At 37.7% G+C, this 21,549-nt stretch overlaps 2 protein-coding genes across 2 annotated transcripts in view; both read right to left on the reverse strand.

Moving 5' to 3' along the window:
• The window catches only part of LOC139732449 (plexin-A1-like), a gene marked incomplete at its 3' end in the record, with an annotated part of 36,898 nt that extends 26,430 nt beyond the window's left edge, over positions 1–10,468 (reverse strand). Inside the window, exons 1-6 of the mRNA XM_071643312.1 lie at positions 10,374–10,468; positions 8,564–8,629; positions 7,775–7,849; positions 6,883–6,949; positions 1,300–1,446; positions 427–580 (exon numbers count right to left, since the gene is read on the reverse strand). Coding sequence (XP_071499413.1) covers positions 427–580; positions 1,300–1,446; positions 6,883–6,949; positions 7,775–7,849; positions 8,564–8,629; positions 10,374–10,468 — 604 coding nt within the window. The remainder of the gene's footprint in view (positions 1–426; positions 581–1,299; positions 1,447–6,882; positions 6,950–7,774; positions 7,850–8,563; positions 8,630–10,373) is intronic.
• A 1,860-nt stretch (positions 10,469–12,328) lies between these two features.
• Positions 12,329–21,381, reverse strand: LOC139732450 (plexin-B1-like). Its single transcript, XM_071643313.1, has 10 exons — positions 21,369–21,381; positions 20,515–20,702; positions 19,715–19,869; positions 18,714–18,828; positions 17,874–18,007; positions 15,202–15,384; positions 14,463–14,556; positions 13,579–13,815; positions 12,781–12,925; positions 12,329–12,435 (listed from the first exon to the last, which is right to left on the reverse strand). The coding sequence occupies exons 1-10, from the start codon at positions 21,379–21,381 to the stop codon at positions 12,329–12,331; spliced, it is 1,371 nt and encodes a 456-aa protein (XP_071499414.1).
• Positions 21,382–21,549: the final 168 nt, after the last annotated feature.

Here is a 21,549-nt window from a genome sequence, read left to right on the forward strand (position 1 = left end):
ATGATCAAAAGAAACAGCACAAAAACGATAGAATGTGGTTTCTAGGCAGGAGTCTCTGCGATCTAACAGGTATCAAGACTTTGAGAGCAACACTTAATGTACATCTCGATGGACAGCGGATATTGCTTATGATCCCTGTATTCACATGAACGCACTTTGGCAGATATGGAATGTTTAGGAAATTATCACCATCTTCCAGGAACACTCTTGGTCATATATGAAATGTATACAAAGTAGGAAATTATCATATCTCTTTAATAACCCATTCCATACTGAATTCTGAAATGCCCATAGACTTTGATAATACGCAGGCCACCAGGTTCCCATACGAATGGATTAAGGCAGGCGAGCTACCGACTGAGCCAGCTCGCCACCCTATTTGAACAATTTTTGCTCTATAAAGAGTTCACCAGCTTTATTCCATACCAAGATCGAGGTCGTGAGCCCTGCACTGGTTGACAAAGTGCTGCCTCCTGTACTCTGCATCCAGAATCTTCTGCTTGGCTTGGGTGATACAGTCCACATCCAGCACAGTCACGTAGCTTGTCACTCGATTGTCCTCACCAACTATAGCAAGAGCCTGTTTACAGTTTGACCCAGAATCAATATTGCTATGATACACATTCTCCAGAGAGCTAGTGCAAAAATTTTCAAAACCAGCTATAAAAAAAACACATTGACCAGAAAGAGTGCATGCTATTCCTAGAGAACAAAAACAAAGTTCGTTTACAAAGTACATCATTTTTTAAAAAGAGAGACATATAGAATGGAAGCCTTATGCACAGAGACACAAGTGGAAGTGTCATATTACTACACATGCTACATTTACCAGAGCTGAAATGCAGTTCTCATGTCCTCCTTTGCCTATTTGAAACAGCCCTACATGTACTACTTTCTGATCAAAACTGTTTCACTACCCTAATGGCAGGCAATTTTTATTTAACATATAGGTTGCTGGAAAAAACAAAACCCTCTCTTGTACTTTTTATCGCATTTACCTCATCAAAATTCATATAATCGAGGGACTACATTGAAGCTACCTTTGCAAATCCCAGCCATTATGTGATACAATCCCCCCCCCCATATCAAAATAGCGTTATAATACTATTTTCTTGTAATTCAAGAGCTAACATCCTAACCATAATACGTACATGTATCCCTTCTCTTCAAGCCACTGAAAAGTATCACAATATTGAAACCAAGCATACAGTTACTACTCAAATGTAAAGCGAGAACAAAAACATCATAGCTGTGGTTTTGGCAGTTTAAAAAAAAACATCCTTTACTTAATGAGCTCACCACTTCCTGAAACTGAATGTCCTGCTCCATGATGAAGTCAAAGTTAAGAGAGAAGTGGGCGTGGCCGGTGATGGCATCCACCGGTCCTTTTTCACTCTGCATCTGAATGGCTTGGTACAAGATGTACAGTGGTTGGGCTGCATGGCGCTGCCATGGAAACAGAGCAGCAACAAGAAGAACAACATTTAATATCAAACAAGTGATAGATTCACCCATGGCATGCATTGTGACCGAGAGAAGAGTACGGGAAATCCATACTGTATTCAATAACTAAAGCTATGAATTATATTAAAGTTAATTTCACATATGTTTTTAGCAGCCATGTCAGCCCTTTTTGCCATAATGTAAAGTGCTGTGGGAGTTTGGCCATTTTTCCACCATCATCAAAATTCTGCTTTTTCTCTGCACAGATTTGGTCTTCTCTCTTTGTACTGTAGATGCAGTAATGTTTCATTCTCTCATTTCATTATGGACTACAAGTTTTTCACCCACATCATGATTGCTGTGGCAATTTTTTTTAGTTTAAAAATTTGACCCAGCACCCATGGAAACCATGGCTTGTCACATTTGCCCATCCTATCCCATGTTGTCTCAAGTCCATCTCAGTGTGTCTGCAGTGGACTGAAACATGATTACTGTGGCCAAAGGAAGAAAATGCAAACCTGGCATTAACCACAAAGTAGTAGTACATGCTCAAATTTTGAACCTCTATTAATTTTGAATGCAAAGCCAATTGTCATGAGCTCCACAAAGTGTACTTTACATACATTATTTGCACAAGATGAGATTGATTCCCCCTCTATCGTGCAATCTACAGTAAATTTGATTCACGAAATAATTCCAGTCTACACATAGAAGCATTCTAAAAGTTTTTGTGGAATTTTGAAGTGTTAATTTCACCTCAAATCCCCCCCCCCTCCAAAAAAAAATGTAAACAATATTCAACTGACGTCACCTAAAATAATGTTGATGACAAAATTAGCTCAAGCCAACAAAGAGCACCTAAAATAGTACAACATGGCCAGCAGTCAGCTTAGCAGTCATTTCACAGACATAGACAAAGAAAAACAAACATAAGCATTGGGTTATATGCATCAAGCAAACCCACTTCAAGGCAAACTACTTGTGAAACAACGTACACTGTACAATGTATGCAGACAGTTTGTCGGGCAATAAGGAAACAAAACTATTCACCCAGTATCGATTGACTTTGCTTTCAAAACACTTAACCCTAACTAGGCCGGGCTAATAGGTAGATGATAGAGGGTGGGGGGTCTCCCAGGCCCCCCCCCCCCCTCCAGATCTCGGCCGTCGACCGCGCGATCGCGACGAAAATTGGCACACGCATTGCCTATGATGTAATCTAAAGTACCATGAAGTTAATTTTTTCAAAAATTATCATTTACACCAAATTATGCTAATTTATGCATCATGATGCATGAAATCAGACAATTTGGTATAAATCACTAAATAAAGCTCAAAACAGGCACATTTCTGGTGTAAATATTCTTTTTTAGTGTCCTTACCAAATGTAAGAGAAAAAAATTGCACAATCAGTAAAAATTTCCTAAGTATTTTATTGTTTTTTGAATTTCTTATGTATTTCTTTGTTTTTTTTACTTTATGTTTTTCATTGTTTTTTCGATGAAATTTGTCCTTGACATTGTTCCGAACAAGAAAATGCGTTATTAATTGATTTTAATCAATAAACCCCCAAAATAATCATGCTTTTATGAAATTTGCCAGTAAACACAGTTTGCATTGAAATTGTACACAAATTCACGTTTTTGAGCAATTTTTGGTCTGACATGCACGTGCATATTTATGCGCAACTTTGGAACCGCGCACCCGGGCATCGCAAATTTGGTGTCAAAAGATGCGGGAGACTCGAAAGAAAAAAGTCATGAAACGTCGCGGCGATAGCTTCTCGCGATAGCGATACATCGCGCGAAACGTCGAGGGGGGGGCCTCGGAGGCCCCCCCGGCCTAGTTAGGGTTAAGTCATTTGAAAGTAAGATTCATCCCACAGTGACCATGAAATGTCAACAATAATTTGGTAAAAGGACACAAGGGTTAGGCCTTTCTGATTTTGGACAAATGAGGGTGCTATTTTATCAGGCAACTATTTCAAACATGTAGCAGCACACCATCAAGATCAAATCTGGTTTCAGAAAAGAAGAGTTTACAGAATTATACATTGCATCTTGGTGAACTCTTTACCATTGATTTTGGCAGTATGCAGCTTAAAAGAGAACATCTAGATTAACTCTTTACATGTTACGGTGCAAACCCCACATTGTCCCACATTATTCTGAGGCCATATGTAATAATGAGTGTTTCCGGAAAACATCTTTTTCAAAGCCATGTAACTTTTCATTGAAGCTTTTACACTTGAAATGCAGTGCAGAGAAGTTGTAGAGAAAATTTCGAGCATTGCTCTACTAAGTACTGTAAATGCCATGATAAAGTTATGGCTGTTTGTCTTTCAATCAACTACTGTACACCGTAGTATTCACAACATAAGCCCAAAACAGACTGCAAAATTGTATTCTTGGTCATGATTTCACATACATGTACTTTCATGAATACATGTCTACGAAGCATGACTTTTTGAAGAAACAATCTTGACACAAAATCAGAATTCAACTGAAAAAATCCCTATGGAACACCACTATTCATTCACCAATCACTGGAAGCTACATGTGCGAGGATTGGAATTATGTGTGATACTTTCAATGCTGTGGCATATTGTGATTTATTGATCTGTCTATGTACGTTTGGGCAAAGTATGCCAAGTTGGCAAGCAGGTAACCAAGTCAGGCATGTGCACATAGCACACAAAGAGTTAGAGGAGCTGCTGACAGACACCCATGATTAAATCCTTACAGCCAAGCAGGTTGAATATACCACGAAGACAGATATTTGTACAAATATGTGGGTGCCACAATTATACATAATGTGCAGCATACTGATAGAAACAGAGACTGTGTTATAATAATTACACCATTCTTGTACTTCTCATCATTGTGGTTACCACTACCTAATCTGCACCAGAAGACATTAGAAACTGTTAGTTTCACAACACCACCAACTTTGCCTACAACTTCAATCACAGGATTGAGAGGTAGCTGCAGGCTTCAAGTGTAACAGAGCAAAGACATTTAAGAGATGAAAGAAGATTGAAAACAATGTGTAAAACAATGGTACACAGGAGACAGACTATAAAAAATTGCAAGGTACAGTAGCTTACTTGAGCCCTTGGCTCAGCTAAGCAAAAATCAGTGTTTGTTTGTGATGATTTGCACAGAATATGCAAGTCTTCTTTTACATTTATAAACACACACAAGAACATTATGCACTACAGCTAATATATTCTAAAGGAATTTACAACATTCACTACAAAGCATACAAAGTATAGAACTTGCAGCAGGAACAGGTTCTTTATTCTATCATGAGCATCGGATGCATCCGCAACAGCACTACTGTAAATGAAGAGCCTGCTATGATACACTCCACTAATGTATACTATTAAAATTGCATGCTGTTTTTAACTCTTTATGTGCCACGTTTGCACGTCCGGCTCAGTCGACGGCGTGCCAACTTCGCATATTCTGCTCAAAAAACAAAGCCGCCAAAACCGATCGATAAATCGCTAATCCCGCGGTACAATCAAAGCGTTTGTCGCGCTTTTGTTCCTCTCACATACGGCTTGCATTCTATGTGGTGATTGACTATCAAGCAGTGTTCCCAACAAGATTTGCGTGTACATTCTAAGTTTCTGTCACTATTTTGTGTGCAAAAGTCATGCCTTTACAGTAATGTAGCAACTGGTAATTCAAAAGAAAAATTGAAAATAGAATTGTTATACATTGTATATGGAAGCAAAGTTTGGCATTCCTCTTTAACTTTGCTCACTATTATGTCCAGCTTAACAGAAATTTATAGAAGTTATACAGGAAAAAACATAATTCTTTCTGATAGCATGACTACCTTTGTGTCTCAGAATAACGTGGCACACAGGGGGTTTCCACCATGGCACATAAAGAGTTAATAGCATTCGCATCATTGCATGTACTGCACTGTGACCACAACCTACACTCAGCAAGATACAATGTACATCAAAGTTCTCACTACAAACACTGCCGCTTGTTCTAACTACAACGAATGTAATATGCTTTCTACACAGTCACTGCAAAAGAAGAATAGTCTGTGGAGAATAAAAGTCCCACGCCTGGGGGTAGGTATTTCATCTACTGCTGTATCAAAAAATCGTGGTCCCTATTTAAAGCAATTCAAGCAGCTGATTAGGACAGATGAATACAAACTACAGCAACCAGTCAAGTTTAATACTGTAACACGAGAATTAATTTAACCAACTTGGTTAAATTCTTCTCCGTGTTCAATGTAACTTTCCAGTACGACATGGCATAATATCACACAAATAGATCAGAGAATTCTTTGGTCAACTTTGGAGGAAAATTCAATCAATAAAGAAGGAGACAACAAAATTATTTGAATGTTTCACGATTTGTAACAATTTACCTATGGCCACTTCAACTGTATTTCTAAGGGGAGGTTTTGGGTATTGAAGTTATTGACAAAGTGATTTCAAATCTATTGTGTACAAACAAAACTGATGCAAAAGCTATGAGATTATCAACCAGTCTCATTTACATCAAAGTATCAATCAACATTCTCTCGTTTAATCACAATAAAACTACTCAATTGTGCTTGTTTAACTTCCAAAGTGGATCGATTTGAATATAAAATGTGGTTTCCCCAGAGTTGAATCTTATCCCACTATAACAAAAAAGAATGGCTAAAAACTTTCTTCTAAAGGGACACATACACAGGCCTGGTTGTTATGGCATTCCTATAATAAAGCATATCCCACAGGTACAGGATTATCATGTGCAGAAATACAATACTTCAGGTAGTGCCATTGTGAAAAAGAGAGAAAGAAGAAGAAATTTTCAAGGAATAAATATAATACGGGATAGTTGACTTTAAATTGACAGGAGCTGTGAGTGTGCACAAAATACAAACACCGCAGACTTGTAATTTTTTCTGTCATTGATGTATTCTTAGATCATGTCAATTTACATGACTGTATATAGCATGTATCAGTCTAGGTTTAAGACGGCAACTGTTACATCACCATTGCAAATAGTCCAAGATGTGCCAAGTTACAGTCAACCTTTACATGCACCAAAATTGCCTTTTAGAGCAGACAGAGCTAAACTCGTGGATAGGTATCAGAGTGAAATATTAAGGCATATTGAAAGGACCATTGAGCAGTTTTGTGAGAATTGCTTCAAAGGTCAGTAAAAATACTATCGAAGTGTCATTTCATTTGCTCGAATATGATTTGATAATGTAATCCTTAGTACAAAGTCAAAGAATTTTTTTTTAATTCTCAATCAACATTGTGTATAATTTCATCACCATAGTTCAGCTTTCATGAAAGCTTTAATAGCCCTGCTGCTTTTGACTTGGATAGAGGCAATTTGTTCAGTGTTTAGTACCACATTGCATTCCTCTGACAGAGAGCCAACACACATACAAACACACATACACACTTACTTTGAGAAAATCATACATGCACAGCGCAATCCAGTTGGAAAGAAGTTTTTCCACTATAGTTTCTGTCCTGTAGACACATTGGTTGTAACGAAACATGCAATGCAGCAAATATGAAGACATCATCAACATCTCCAGTATGAAAATAATAAATCATACAAGTACATTAGTAGGAGAAAAAAACAAAGTACATAATAAACTTCAAAGTAATTTAGACAAAAAATATGGTGTCCAGCATGGCTGTCAATAAAGAAAAAAATTTTCTCACATGCAATATTTCATGCAAGGCACAATAGAATTTCACATTTATACTGACATATAATAAAATACATAGTAACACAGTGACTCAATGTTTTCTAGACATTTCTTCTGCATCTTGATAGTACATTACATGTACGTGTATACAAAAGTGTATGTGATGAACATGAGGACAAAAGGCACATATGTGTACAAGCAAAATCATACAGAAATCATGCATATCAAAATCATAATGCGACTGAAATGGAGGTCAATATACATGAAACAAGCATGACCATGCACAACAATACATTCTATTCATGTAAATCATACATGTGTACAAATGCGTGCAATATGGATTGACACATACATGTGTACATGTACAAATTGTACATACACTATTCACAAATACAAATATATGAATGTAAATGTACTAATTCACATCTACTACTTTCATTTGTTAATACAGCCTTCATATCCTTTCCTGGTTGTACAATGTAGTTCAGGAATACAGTACAATCTAGTGGATGTGTAAACATACTTCAGCAAGCGTTTGCCTGTGAATGGCAACAATACTGATAAACAATCAATGTTTCTTGGGTGAATTCACATATCTCTCTGACAGTCTAATGAAGTGACATTTGACCTATGAACTCACCTCTTGAAAAGAGAAACCATGTGACCTTTCTCTGCCGCTCTCTCCACATCCCTCTTTAGATACGACATGAGAACTCTGAGAGAAAAACCAAAGTATACAACATCAGAGAGAAATCAATTTCAGTGGTGGCAAAATGGACACGTCTGAGATTTGAGCACACAAAAGTATAATGACCTACAACAAAGGATCTACAGTGGTTATAATTTTAAGTCTGATACATCATATCTTCAGTATCAAATGAAGGATTATATTAAAGGGCAAATGAACACACCGTCTATGCAACAAATGTAAGCTGCTAAGGCTGGTTTGACCCAGAGAGACTGAGTGTTTCATAACATAAACTTGAAGCCATTTTTGAGGTCCATTGGTTGTGGACAATGACCAGTTCGTATCTCTAGGAAGGCCACGCTTTACTGTTCTGAAAAAGGTGGAGCAAAACCTACATTGAGTGGTCAGTCAATCACACTGAAAATGGGTGCATGACACTGACCACTCATGGTCTATCATAGATGACCACTGCATAAGACTTGGCACAGAGTGCAGTACATCGAGACACAATATGCAATACAAGACAATTTGGCAAACCACTTGCACACACGAAGGACACTATGTACTTTAAACCCAATGAGGACAGGATCTTGCTACAACACGCATTTCCCATAGACACTTGCCCGAGTATACTCGGGACTCATCTTCAATGGGTTAACGAAATACAATGTATACATTGTAATGATAATGCTGACACTTTCAGTACAGTTTCCTGTATTGGGTTTGTGACACAGTACTCACTCGGTGAGATAGGCCATCTTTCCCTCTGTAACCAGGATGACTGTGATTAGTGAAGCAAAGTTGACCCTGAAGGAGATAAAGAAATGGATTATATTCTGTCTCTTGTAATCACTGTTGCGCATTGCAGCTGATTATTCTCATTTAAGTTAATTCCATCAGTTGCACTTTGAGCTACAGCAGTAGCTCTTTGGTTGCTTACTATCCATATTATCTAGACTAAAACACATATCAATGTACCCGAAGTCAGACCTAAAGTCAAATATCATTGCTTTTGAGGCAAAGTATCTCTGGTGTTGAGTGTCAAGTTTCAATTGACTCTACCAAAATGGCATGGCTAAAACATACATACAATACAACACAAAGACCATTTCTTTCACTCCATTTACAAACAAATTCACTTTAAAAGAATTGCAAGTTTAGCACAAACCATCAAATTTACTGCTTATACAAAGATGAAAATTATACTGACATGGTGACAAGACGTTTACTTAATTCTATTAAGCCCAAGCTATTTGGACCCCTCGCAGGCACATTGTGCCCCCCCCCCCCATATAACTTTTTTTTATTATTTGATGTATCATCGTCATATTTGGCACGTGGGTAGAGTAACTCATACTCTACATGACCGTACATTTGAATTTTCACAAGGTCACCCATGGAGGGCGCTATTTACCAAAATATAAAGAAATAAATAGGAAATATGCTAAAAACATGATTTTCTGTATAATTTCTTTATCCCCATTATATATGTCTTAGTATAGACCAATAATTTTCATATTTGCCACAAATGATAAGCAAGTGGAATTTTATTATTTGTTATGGTTGAAATTTCTCAAGGTCACCACATGGGGGTGCTATTCATATCAACATAATGATACATTATGAGACCTGAGATGAAATGTTTGGGATGGGTACATGTATAGTTATGACATTTCATATTTGCATAATACTGGAATTTTGAGATTGCAATTGATAATATGATAAACTAATGATATAAGAGGCATAACTTGGGTGAAGGAATCAAAATAACTATAAAATATAAGGGCAATCTTTAGAAAATATTATTGTTTTTAATTGTCTCTATTATATCTATTGTTTTATGCCTTTGTCACATAAAAACAAAGGAAATAACAAGAAAAACTTTCCAGGACCATAATTACTTCGAATTTCGCTCCTTTAACAAATTTCAGCCAAGAAACACCCATTTCACACACTGCAATGCTGTTCAATGAAATGGGAACAGAAAAAAGATGCAAAATCTGACTGACATGGTTGACAGTTTATGGTTGCCATGGCAACCAGCAACATCAAATATAGCTAAATTACATATCAAAATGTTCGCAATAAGATTTTAGGAAAAGTCACCAAATTTTGTTGAAATCCGATTAAGGGCGAAGGAGTGGCAAACGAAAATCTGGTAGGGGGGCACAATGTGCCCCTCCTTGGGCTTTATAGGGTTAAATCAAGGTTCAAAAGCCACAAACACAAGAATCACTTGATAAAGATGACCATTTATTACGACTTGATAGTGGTTCTAACTCATGGTCAATCACATTTACTGCCAGTATGAAGAACTTATTTTACAACTTTGCTTGTGTATAGTTTATCCATCCACTACATCTTCTTCACAACTCATTTCTTTTAAATGGACATAACAAAAAGTGTTTCTAATCTGGTGATTAACCCTTTGACTTGAGTAAGGAAGAAAGTCATACTAAAATGAACACAAAGTGAATCTGTCACTGGGCATGGTATGATATGGGCTAAACAGTAAGAGTGCGGCTGGCCTTCCTGAGCAGGCTTCTCTCACCTGGCTCTCTTGTTGTGATGGTTCCTCTCCTCCAATCTGTCGATGAACCGCACCAGGAAATCCTTCTGGCCGAGGAGGTGGGAGAATTTGAGCATGGCCCTCTCTAAACTTTCTGAGACATACTGGGAAGAATTGACAGCAACATAGACACAAGATATTCATAATCAATATCGTGTACACCAGTAACTTGGGATACATCATTGCTGAATATCGCCCTCTTTTGTTTTTGTTTTTTTGTTTGATTTTGTTTTTCACTTGGGAGGTTTTAACATAAAACACACAGCTAAAATAGGAATAAAGAACTAAGATATGTAATTCCAATTGGCTTGTTCACAGAGCATCACAGGTCAAAGGTTTCAGTAAAATGCACAAGGACACTAGGTGTGGTCACCTCAGGATCAGCAGTTGGTGGGAGGTGCTCCAGACCAGCAAACATCATGTTGAGGAGGTAATCCCTGGTGCTGACAAAGGGCATCTTGTGTTGCAGAACCTGGGCTCGGATCTCAGACATGTCAACATGCAGAGCCTGAAACACTGTGGGCACAGAGAGAGGGCATCCTAAAAGGCTTGTTTTCATATTTCAATCAATTTAATCTTGTGTTTTTTGTTCAAAATTGTTGAATTCATTCAATTTCATATTATGAGGGGGTTTTTTTCATATACAGTGTAAATTCAGGAAACAAAGAAGAATGATTAACAGAAATGATAACTGTAATCCATCTAAACTTTAACCACATGTGCTAAAAACGTAATTACCATTTATGAGTACAACGGACAGAATATTCATAAGGTGAAGATGAAATGATCCATACAATTAGGTGCAGCTGAGTTGAATGGATCAATATAATTTCATCTTTCACCAAATGAAATAGTTTGTCCCTTGCACGAATGAAAAACATCTATTTCTTTTATAAACACCTAGAAATAGATACTTGTCATTTGATGTTTGATGAATTTAGAAACAAGAGAGAATGTCCAAATTTGTGATCAAGCGAGTGCTGAGCACTATATGCTAGCGTACTGTCAATCAATTTGCTTGATCGCAGGCACACTGCAAAAGCAATCATTATATATACATAGTGTGCTGGGCTCTCGATGTGCGTGCAATGGAACAAATGGCATGGATCCATGACTGCACAGTAAATGGAGTCACAACTGCACAAATTATGATGTAATAGTAAAATGGGACAAATGATCAATGTCCAACAACCAATTATATAACAAGGATCTATTTAGGTGTTACATAAAGTTGAATACCGGTAGTTACAACGTAGCAAGCCCACTCAGGTATACAAATGTGTCTCCGTCCAACAGGAGGGCCATGGTGACATAATAATGACAAGGGGGACTTCATAATCTCTATTCATTGGCAATTACTGTGCACATTGGTATAGAAAGTGCTCCAGCGAGGGGGCCATTTTTGGCAAACACAATAAGGGTAAAATTTGTGCCAGTGATCCACGGTGTGCATGTGTGGGTGCTGCTGTATGACACTCTCCTGAGCTGCTCACCTGCGTCTGCCTTGTGGCGAATCTTGAGCTCCATGGCGCTGAGCTGCCGGGCAATCTTACTGACGTTGCTCTGGCTCCTCCTGTACATAAACGCCATGGCGATAACCATGGCGACCAGGATGACGATGAGAATCACCACCAGTGCGATGATGTAAGCAGGGAAAGAATCATCATCATAGAGCAGGGAGCCCAGTTGGAACTCTAGGTTGCCATTAATAACCTTATAATAGAGAAAGGGAGAGGTAAACAATGATAAACATGTCATATAATTGCAATTAATAGCCAGTGAATGTGGTGATATCTCAATACATGCATTCTTAGGTTGCAACTTTAATAGAAAAACTTAATATTCAATATTTCATTTTGTGCTTATTAATGTAGCTTCATCTATTATTTCACATGCAGTTTATATTAACAAAAAAAACCAGCCATTATTACTGATCATCAGATGTTACACACCATAGCCACTAGCCAGTAGCCAGTAGCCACATTGCTACCCATGGCTAGTTTATCGTCTTTCCACATCATGCAGAACAGGTATAGGTGTGCTGCTGTTCTATAAAAACAAATATAACACAAACAGTATTTTCTTTTTAAAAAGACTCAAAAGTGATGAGTCTGATTTACATCACCTTAAGCTCAACAGTAAAAAAGTATTCCTCTTTTGTACGAGACAAAAAAAAATATAAGCAGTTGTATCTTCTTCTAAACTGGTGTGACATGAAAGAAAAACTAATCAATATTTTGAAAATAATTTCATTAAACTACAGAATATATGCAGGCTCTTGAGTTTGAACTAACTTGACATATTTCATTCTGCTCTGGCAAATCTGTCAGGAATTGTAAACTTACTACGACTGCTGGTAGACTCCTTCTGGGGCCTGGAGACAGGGTACCTGTGTAGTCTCCTGGACCAGGCTTTACAATGGGTAAGTTACACCTCAAGTGAGTGGCATTGAGCAGAATCACAGGGCAGCTCCCATCTGAACCAATCAGGACTTGAATATCATGCTTGTCACTTGCCAAATTAAGTCCAACGCCCTGTACAAAGAGGCGAATAAAAAGTCAAATGTATCTGAATGCCTATTGTTTCATACCTGTTGAGTGTGGAGCTCAATTGAATATTATACAGTGTGTGTCATAGGCCATTTCTTGAGAAAATATGTATTGGATGAATGAATGAAAGACCATGAAACTGGTAAAACCTTATTGTAAGTACAAGTACTTTACGAGCAAACATAACACCTCCAGGGCTGTTGCTACACCTTTTGCCAACAAAATACAATGAGAATAGGTCCTTCCAACTGATACATTATTATACTCGTTGAGGATGAGTCCTGAGTATACGTGTACTCAGGGAGGTGTATTATGGGAAATGCTTGTTGTAGCAAAATCAGCCTGTCCTCAACGGGTTAAGATTGCTAAATCCACCTTAAACACCAGAATACTTTCAAGGTGGGTTGTTTTTTTCTTTTCATCCTAAATTATTACACACACACACACACACACACAAAATCAAATTCAAATAAATTATGTCAACAAGTTTAAATGACCATATCATAAAACAGAAAAACGAAAACAAAACGAAAGGCAATATATCGGGAAGCTTTACTCCTTTTTCTAAAAGCTTATTTCCATTAGTCCCATTTTTGCACTAACATACAGGTCTTTTAAGCAATCTGACATACATGTACCTGCAATGTCAGTGAAACCACAGGGTTCACATTGAGTATCATGTCTGTCTCGCTGAAGTTGAAGTACACTGGATCCCTGTAGTACGTCAACAGCCCACCATCTATCACGAATCCATCGAAGTCAAAGTCCAGCTTTGCCTGCACTGGGGAGTTGACATCTCGACGTCTCCTCTGAGACACGGGTCCAGGGAGACTCGGAGAAGGGCACACCAAGACGGAATCATTACCAGAGCACACCTGTGTGGTGGAAGACAGCTCCCATCTCTTAACCTTTCTTCACCCTTATCTTGCCAGACTTCCAGTATGTATTCCACAGCACTCACAAAACATGTCAAGTATTCACACCCAAACTAGTCTGGCATGTGTAAAAACTGAAAACAGACCACCTACTTATTCTATCTAAGTTTTCCTTCTACCAGTTTCCGTCACTATCAGCTATGACAGGTTTAAAGTGGAAACAACCTTCTCCTGTCATCTAAAGTCCAAGTAAATCACGCTAATTAATTGTGACCTTCTCTTTTTGTTGTTGCTCTTCGGTCAAAATCTCACAAATCAATCTCACACAATATTCACACATTAACACCATGCTGCAAAGGAATTTATTGAACCCTGAATGATTTTTTTTTTAAATGTACAAAATGCCTACAATCAAATGGCTTCAATTGTATTGTCAACGATAATAAATCCAAACAATTTGAGAAACATACTGCCTGAAGCTCCTGTGCCTTTAATGAATCTTTTAGGAGAAAAAAAAAGGAGATATATAGTAAATATTTATTTTACAATATACATTTCATATCTTAACCCATCTAAAGCCATCCCCTGGAAATTAATGGTCAATCTACCTTAAAGGACAATAGAAGGTCAGTGATTGAAAAGCATACCTCTTGTGAGCGGGCACCTCCATAAGTGATCACAGTCATGGGATCTTGGATCAAGTCAAATCCTTCACCAACGACCACCATATTTATTCCTCCACTGTGAAATTCAAAAAGCATGAAACAGCACACATCAAAGATAACCAGCACACTTAAAAACAAATCAATAATCATTACATATACATATCAATTTATATACTGAGTTTTGGTCAAGTTTGCTTGCTGTGAACTGAGAATTACATTGATTTGCTTTTGTCTTTCTACTATTCTAATTTGGCTGTTATGTTTTTAAAGAAGTGCTTGAAGAAACTGATTTCTGTGACCAATAAAACCAAGACATTCAGCTTGATCTTTTTTTTTTTGTATTCTTACAAAATTTGGAGGTTCAGTGTTCCACTAATCTTTGACTACTAATGAAGGAAATACCAAGGCAATAAGTTACACACTATATGACATCAAGTTGATATTTTTTTTTGCTGAAAAGCTACCAGTACATTACATCATTTCTATTCTTACTCTTTAAACATGTATTTTATCCATTTTATCCATTTTACTTGCATATCATATGGCATTTTATGCTATATGATTTCCATATTTTTTATTTCATTTTTAAAAATTATTGTCTTTTTCTTTTTTGATTTGATTTTTTTAAATTATTTTATTGTTATTATTTTTTTCATTATTATTTTTCCTTTTTTTTTTTTTTTTTTTTTTTTTGGGGGGGGGGGCGTTTGACAACACATACCTTGCAGTGGATCTTCTATCAAAGCTGGGGTCGTTCAAGTTGAGTATTTGGGGGTTGGCTAGGAAGGAGAATTTCTCCTCAGAGAGTCTCACGGCCGAGTCATCTATGGTGAGACGCAGGGTCTCATTTCTGACAGCACGACTCTGCCCCGTCTCACACAGGACTGTGGTCTCATTGACGAACCTGACACGGTGAATGTGACAACAGAGATTGAAAGTAGCATACGTGACGTGCTATGAGTGGTTCACATTGACCGAACATTTGATCATGGCGGTGATCCATCTTGACACGTGCTGTCATGGATGGTTTTTTTTTTTCCTGCGGCAAGAGCGCTTGCGGCTGCCCACACAAGATGAAAGGATATAACCACAGAGCCTGTAGTCATTTTGTGGGTATTTTGACAAGTGACCTTGACAGGAAATATGCTACATTCATCATGCAGCTGTGAATGTACTCTTCATGTACCTGGTACTGTAGGTGATGAGTAGTGTAGAAATGACAGCAGAGTGAGTAACCTTTATGCCAACATATGTGTACCTGTGCGTGCATATGTGTGTGTGTGTGTGTGTGTGTGTGTGTGTGTGTGTGTGCATTAGTAATGCCGGGATGAATAACACACCATGTGTATTTAACTCTTTATCTGCCATGTTCGCATGCCCGACTCAGTCGATGGCATGCCAAGTTCGCATATTCTGCTCGAACGCACAAACCCGTCCAAACCCATCGATAAATCGCCAAATGCCACAGTACATTGAAAGCGTCTCTCACGATTCCAGTCTTGTCACATGTAGCTTGCATTTGATGTGGGGATTGACTATGAAGCGGTATTCCCTAGTGGATTTCCTAGTAAATTCAAAGTTTCTGTCTATGTTTAATGTGCAAGAGTCGTGGCTCTATGAATTATTTAGCGACTATTCATTTGAAAGAAAATAATCATAGATTTGTTATGCAATTTACACGGAACAAAGCTTGGCAGTTTTTCTACAACTTCGCTCTTAAATGTCCGGGGTAACAAGAATCTATGAAAGTTACATAGATTTCAAAAACAGAATGTTTGCTTTGCTGTCTCAAAATAATGTGGCACACAGGGCTTTACAGTATGGTACATAAAGAGTTAAGGATAGGTACAGTTCACAGTGAAAGCTATGCATGAATCTCTGGTCAAAATGTCATACAGATATTGACAATATTTCTTTACAACACACAATCAAGACACAAATTCCATTTATAGGGCTTTTCACACTAAATTTTTGAGACATATTATGATGTATATAAAATGCCATATAATCCACAAGAAGTATCTATGTATTATAATTATTGCCAGATAGGCAATTTTTTGCCGACACTTCACAAAATTTGCAGTATTAATGGCACTAATCGGACAACCCAAACAAGGGTAAGATTCTGACCTCTACATAACACTGCCATAGAAATCAGTATCAATGTCATTCAACTAGATCCAATCATCTCTAAAAGGTCACACAAAATGGGGAAAAAAGTCTTTCACAGGCCAAATGCTTTCCATTTTGCTATTAAAAGACAAGATGAAAGATATCAACATCTACATAGAATGTAACATGAGGTCTTAGTCCATGGGCCAAGAGCCGAAAAAATGGGTTGTTGGTACCATCCGAGGTGGCAAAACCTTTTTGGTGTCATTTTGTTTGTCGGACATAGATATGCTTATCAAGCTATGATAGCATTTCCAAATGAGTAGCTTAGTCATAATAAATGAATTTTTAATCAATTTGGTCTCGTTTTTATATCCCTATACTTCTGAATCGAAACTAACCGCTATACAAATACGAGCACTGCCTTCTGCATGTCCACAGGTGTTCTGTTGTAAACGCGGTGCGCTTAGTCTTTATTCAAGGCAGCGAAGGGAATATCCAAAGGGTTATGATGTCCACAGCTGTCACGCGGTGCGCTTAGTCTTTATCTAGAACAATGTACCGTTAATCATATTTAAAGTTCCTAATAAAAGGGATTATCTATACTGTTTTTATACCACCCTCTCAACAAATACATCAGTTTTAAACAAAAATCACTCTGTTCATTTACAACATTATTAATTATAATGTATTGTAGTGTACCGGTACATTGTTTTTGCATAATCTTTCATTGTTGGGTGGAAAAAAAAAGCGACATTGGCGTGGTATTAGCGTTTTCACCGTAGCGTTTTCACCGGAAAATGATAAATAATTGAAAAATACGCTAGAATTCACTAGAAATTGCTTTGTTGTTGTTGTTGTTTTTAGATAAAGGGATATGCACTGTATTATAAGCTTTGGATATTCCCTTCGCAGTCTTGAATATTAGACTAAGCGCTGTGGACATCATAACCCTTGGATATTCCCTTTGCTGCCTTGAATAAAGACTAAGCGCACCGCGTTTACAACAGAACACCTGTGAACATACAGAAGACAGTGCTCTTCTTTGTATAGCGGTTGGTCTCGATTCAGAAGTACAGGGATATAACAACGAGACCAAATTGGTTTAAAATTCATTTACTATGACTAAGCTACTCATTTGGAAATGCTATCATAGCTTGATAAGCATATCTATGCCCGACAAACAAAATGACACCAAAAAGGTATTGCCACCTCAGATGGTACCAATATCTGGCCTGGCCCATGGACTATCTCTAGTATCACAGTTTCATTCAAACCCACCTTATATTGCACTCTACATCCCCAAAGTGTGCGCTGTGCAGCCTTCCAGAGCTCAAGTGAGAACCTGTGATGGTAACCTCCGTTCCACCTGCCATTGGCCCCATCCTTGGTGTAAAATGCTGGATCATGGGATCCTGCAAAAACGGTAAAAAGCATGAAATATTATATTTATACCACGCATGCAATGATAAAAGATACCTAGACTGATTTGAAAACTTACTAAAAAACTTCTCAGCATTGGATGAACTGCTTGCAGCCTTCCTTAGATAAACAAACACAAAAGCAAAACGATCAAAAGCAATGTGTGGCATTTCCATTCATTCACCTGTCCTCACCAGAATGTAAGCTGCGTCTTTTGAAGAGTATTGAATTTTCTTGTTTGTGACCTGACCTTTCAAGGAATCACATTATGACAGCAATTCTTCGCTTCAGCTTTTTTTTATCATGTTGCAAAATCTTATACAAAATTTGCCAAGAACTTGCATGGGTTCTAGATCAATGACTGCAACCTCAGGATAATCAGCCAGTCTTCATAAAATTGTATTATTCTATCCCTATTCCTAGTAAATGTTCTCCAGTTACAACTGATTGACAAATTGCCCTACATCGACATAAATAAATAGTTCTCCAGTTAGGTATCAAGTGAAATTGACCATACACTCTACTGGCCTTCACTTCACACATGTTCCCTCTTTTAATGACTCCTTAATTACTCTGACAGACATCAACAGAGTATGATGACAAGTCTATGCATCATGCATGCCGCTCTGTGCATGAGGGGAACATATTTCACAGTACACATGGTTTTGTGGTTTCATGATTCAACAGTCCCATGCTCACAGTGTATGTAAATGCCTGGCTGCTGGTTGCCTGTCGATTGGCACCCTGCCCTTCCACGGTGACTGTCACACGGCCTGTTTCGTCCCTTGCACCAGGAGCAGTCAGACAGCTAACACTGCAAGAGAGCCATAAGAGACATGAATTCATATACTCAATAGCTAAAGGGAAAGTAGGTACAATCTTGGGGAAATGTGATGTTAACATGAATGTTAATAACCCTGGTACTTATCACTTCTCTTCTTTTAAGGTTGCTTTGAATAAATGCAGAGTTTAAAAGCAACCAATCAAGGATAATTTGAGGGATATGAAAAAAAAATAGATGAATGTTGTCTATTTCGTGTTGCCTCTGACTGATTTCTCACAAAATGGTACATGTATCCTACAGGCAAATCTAAATAGACTATTCCTTATAAAGCATCTCTGGTGTATATCATCAATTTCAAATCCCTCTACTTTCTGCCCCCCCCCCCCAAAAAAAAAAGAACAAATGACTGATTTTCTTTCAAAACTTGTGAAGACATTGCCTTTCAATATTTCAGATGACAGAGTAGAATAAGGCATTCGTAACATAGTTTTGGTTTTCTTTTTAACCGAGGGGAAAAAAATCCACTAAACAAAATCAGTGATTATTACTGGGACAAAACTTTAAAGAAACATATAAATCAAACACCACCATGACTTTTTCTGTATCCATACAGGAAATCACCGTCGTCTAACTATTTTATCATTCATCCAATTTATGAAAAGTTTTACACTTTTGTTGCTATTGTTTAAAAGCTATATCTAATTAAACTGCCTCTCAAGGGCACATTTCCCATGAAAATCTAAAAAAAATACAAACATCATTATACCCAGTGGAGACCTGAAGTATACACTGTAGCTGAATAGCAGTTGTTCTTACCAACTAAAGTATCTACATCTTCAAGTTCGTTGTAGTCTAGAAATATTTGGAAGCATTGGAAGCAAAGAATTAAGACCTGCTACGTTGTAACATCGCATACCTCAGACCTGGTTGGTAAAAGTCCTCCATGCCCGACAGGGAACAGTTTGAATCACCAATCGTTACACTGACTACATCACTGAAAGAAATGCCCAGATCTGTTCCAGAGACTTCCACCCTGGTGTTGCCTTCCATGGGACCAGATGTTGGCCAGAACTGCACACATAACAACACAAGTCGATTCAATTCAAATACAGCAGCTGTTTTTCCCTTGATTCAATTTCTTTTAACTGCATTATAGCCTAAGCAGACAATGGAATAAACGCCACGTCATGTATTTTTGAACTGATAGCATGTATTTAACAGACACAGCAGGCAGTAAGCATGAGCTGATAGTCTCTGTAAATGGTACATTGCAGAGCATAACACCTGTCACTATCTTCAGGAAAGAATCTTAATGTATCATACCCTTCCCCACCGAAAAAAAATATCACAAACAAAAACAGACATAAAAACATATTCAAACATAAATTGCCTTTACTAGTCAGTTATTTGCATACACACATACACAATTTTTTTTTTCATTATGACTTTCTGGTAGAAAACTCAAACTGAAATGAAACAGAAACAAACAGTATACTTGCTACAATCTCATCTGAATAAAAAATGGAAGTTTTGAACGATTGGAATCATGCTTCCTGATTTCCCCTAACTATGAGTTCAAACTTTGAGGTAGATAATGACTATCTTTACACAGCGCAAACTGCATAAATATCTGTGAGAAGAAAGAAGAGCTCTTTGCAAGTTGGAGGACAGATCTATCGATTTTGTCTGGGCCTCTTCACAGCTGCATCAACTCACACTTGTAATGACGGGCGAGCCACATTGGTCGGTCTGACTCTGGTCTAGCGCATCCTGAGTGCACACAGCCTTGTCCCTGAATGCACACCCCTGGCCACACCAGAGGCACTGGAACCTGGCTGGGGATGCCTCTGGGGACAGACACCTGCTGCAGCTGCCCCCGTTCACCTCACAGGTGTACAGAGTCACTGAAGGTCATGAGGAAGGAACATAGAGGTACAACTGTATGTATGGAATGTACACTCATCTTGTCAATTACTACACAACTGGTGACTGCAAGAAAGACTCTAATTGTTACTCTTTGTGAAGTCAACCTACTCAGGGATGTGTGCACATTTACATGTCAGTGTTGTTGACTGCACCACACTGCCTGGCCTTGAGGGGATATCAGAACTGCATTTTGGAAACAGAAACTATTACATCACTATTGCAATATTGTTCTGCAGTACAAAATGTTTTATATGATCCCTTCCCCTCCCCAATGACAATGACTAGCAGCCTTTTTATAGTCTAATTATATAAAGCATCAAGAAAACCCCATGTTTACAAATAGCAGGCTGTTTATATATCCAAATACATGTCTGGTGTTGATACCCTGGATTTAAAATTTGAAAAAAAGGAAAAAAATCAGCACAAAAGAAAAATAATACATTCACCTTTAAATAAGTTTGACTATTTAAATAATTCTGAATTGCGAATCATGAAGCATGAATCAGTTTGATACTTAACATCAATCAATTGTATTTTCTATTATACAAATTACTCAAATCTGTTGTCATACTGATTAAAGTCCTTTTAAACCTGAAATGATGCTGAATAACCTCTGCAAATAAAAGCATCAACACAGTACACACCAGAGAGTACCATCTTGATATTAAAATGGAAATACCTACCTTCAGCACCATAGATATCGTCAATTTCATTGTCGTTCCATTGAACAGATACTCTTGCTTGCAGTTGGAAGACATCCCTGGGATAGGTGTACTACAATATACAGTGAATCAGAGCAGATATGAGTATTGATACAAGTACATT

The sequence above is a fragment of the Diadema antillarum genome, unplaced genomic scaffold, assembly GCF_040938485.1.
Source record: "Diadema antillarum isolate AM-2024a unplaced genomic scaffold, OU_Dant_1.0 seq00000423_RagTag, whole genome shotgun sequence".
Classification (NCBI taxonomy): domain Eukaryota; kingdom Metazoa; phylum Echinodermata; class Echinoidea; order Diadematoida; family Diadematidae; genus Diadema; species Diadema antillarum.

What these genes read in the sequence shown, in the direction of transcription:
- LOC139732450 (XM_071643313.1), bottom strand. An exon ending in GCTCGCCCGTCATTACAAGT is followed by an intron (nt 19,870 to 20,514) that starts GTGAGTTGATGC and finishes TTATGTGTGCAG; the next exon opens with TTCTGGCCAACATCTGGTCC. An exon ending in TGGTCCAGGAGACTACACAG is followed by an intron (nt 12,436 to 12,780) that starts GTACCCTGTCTC and finishes TTTATAGAACAG; the next exon opens with CAGCACACCTATACCTGTTC.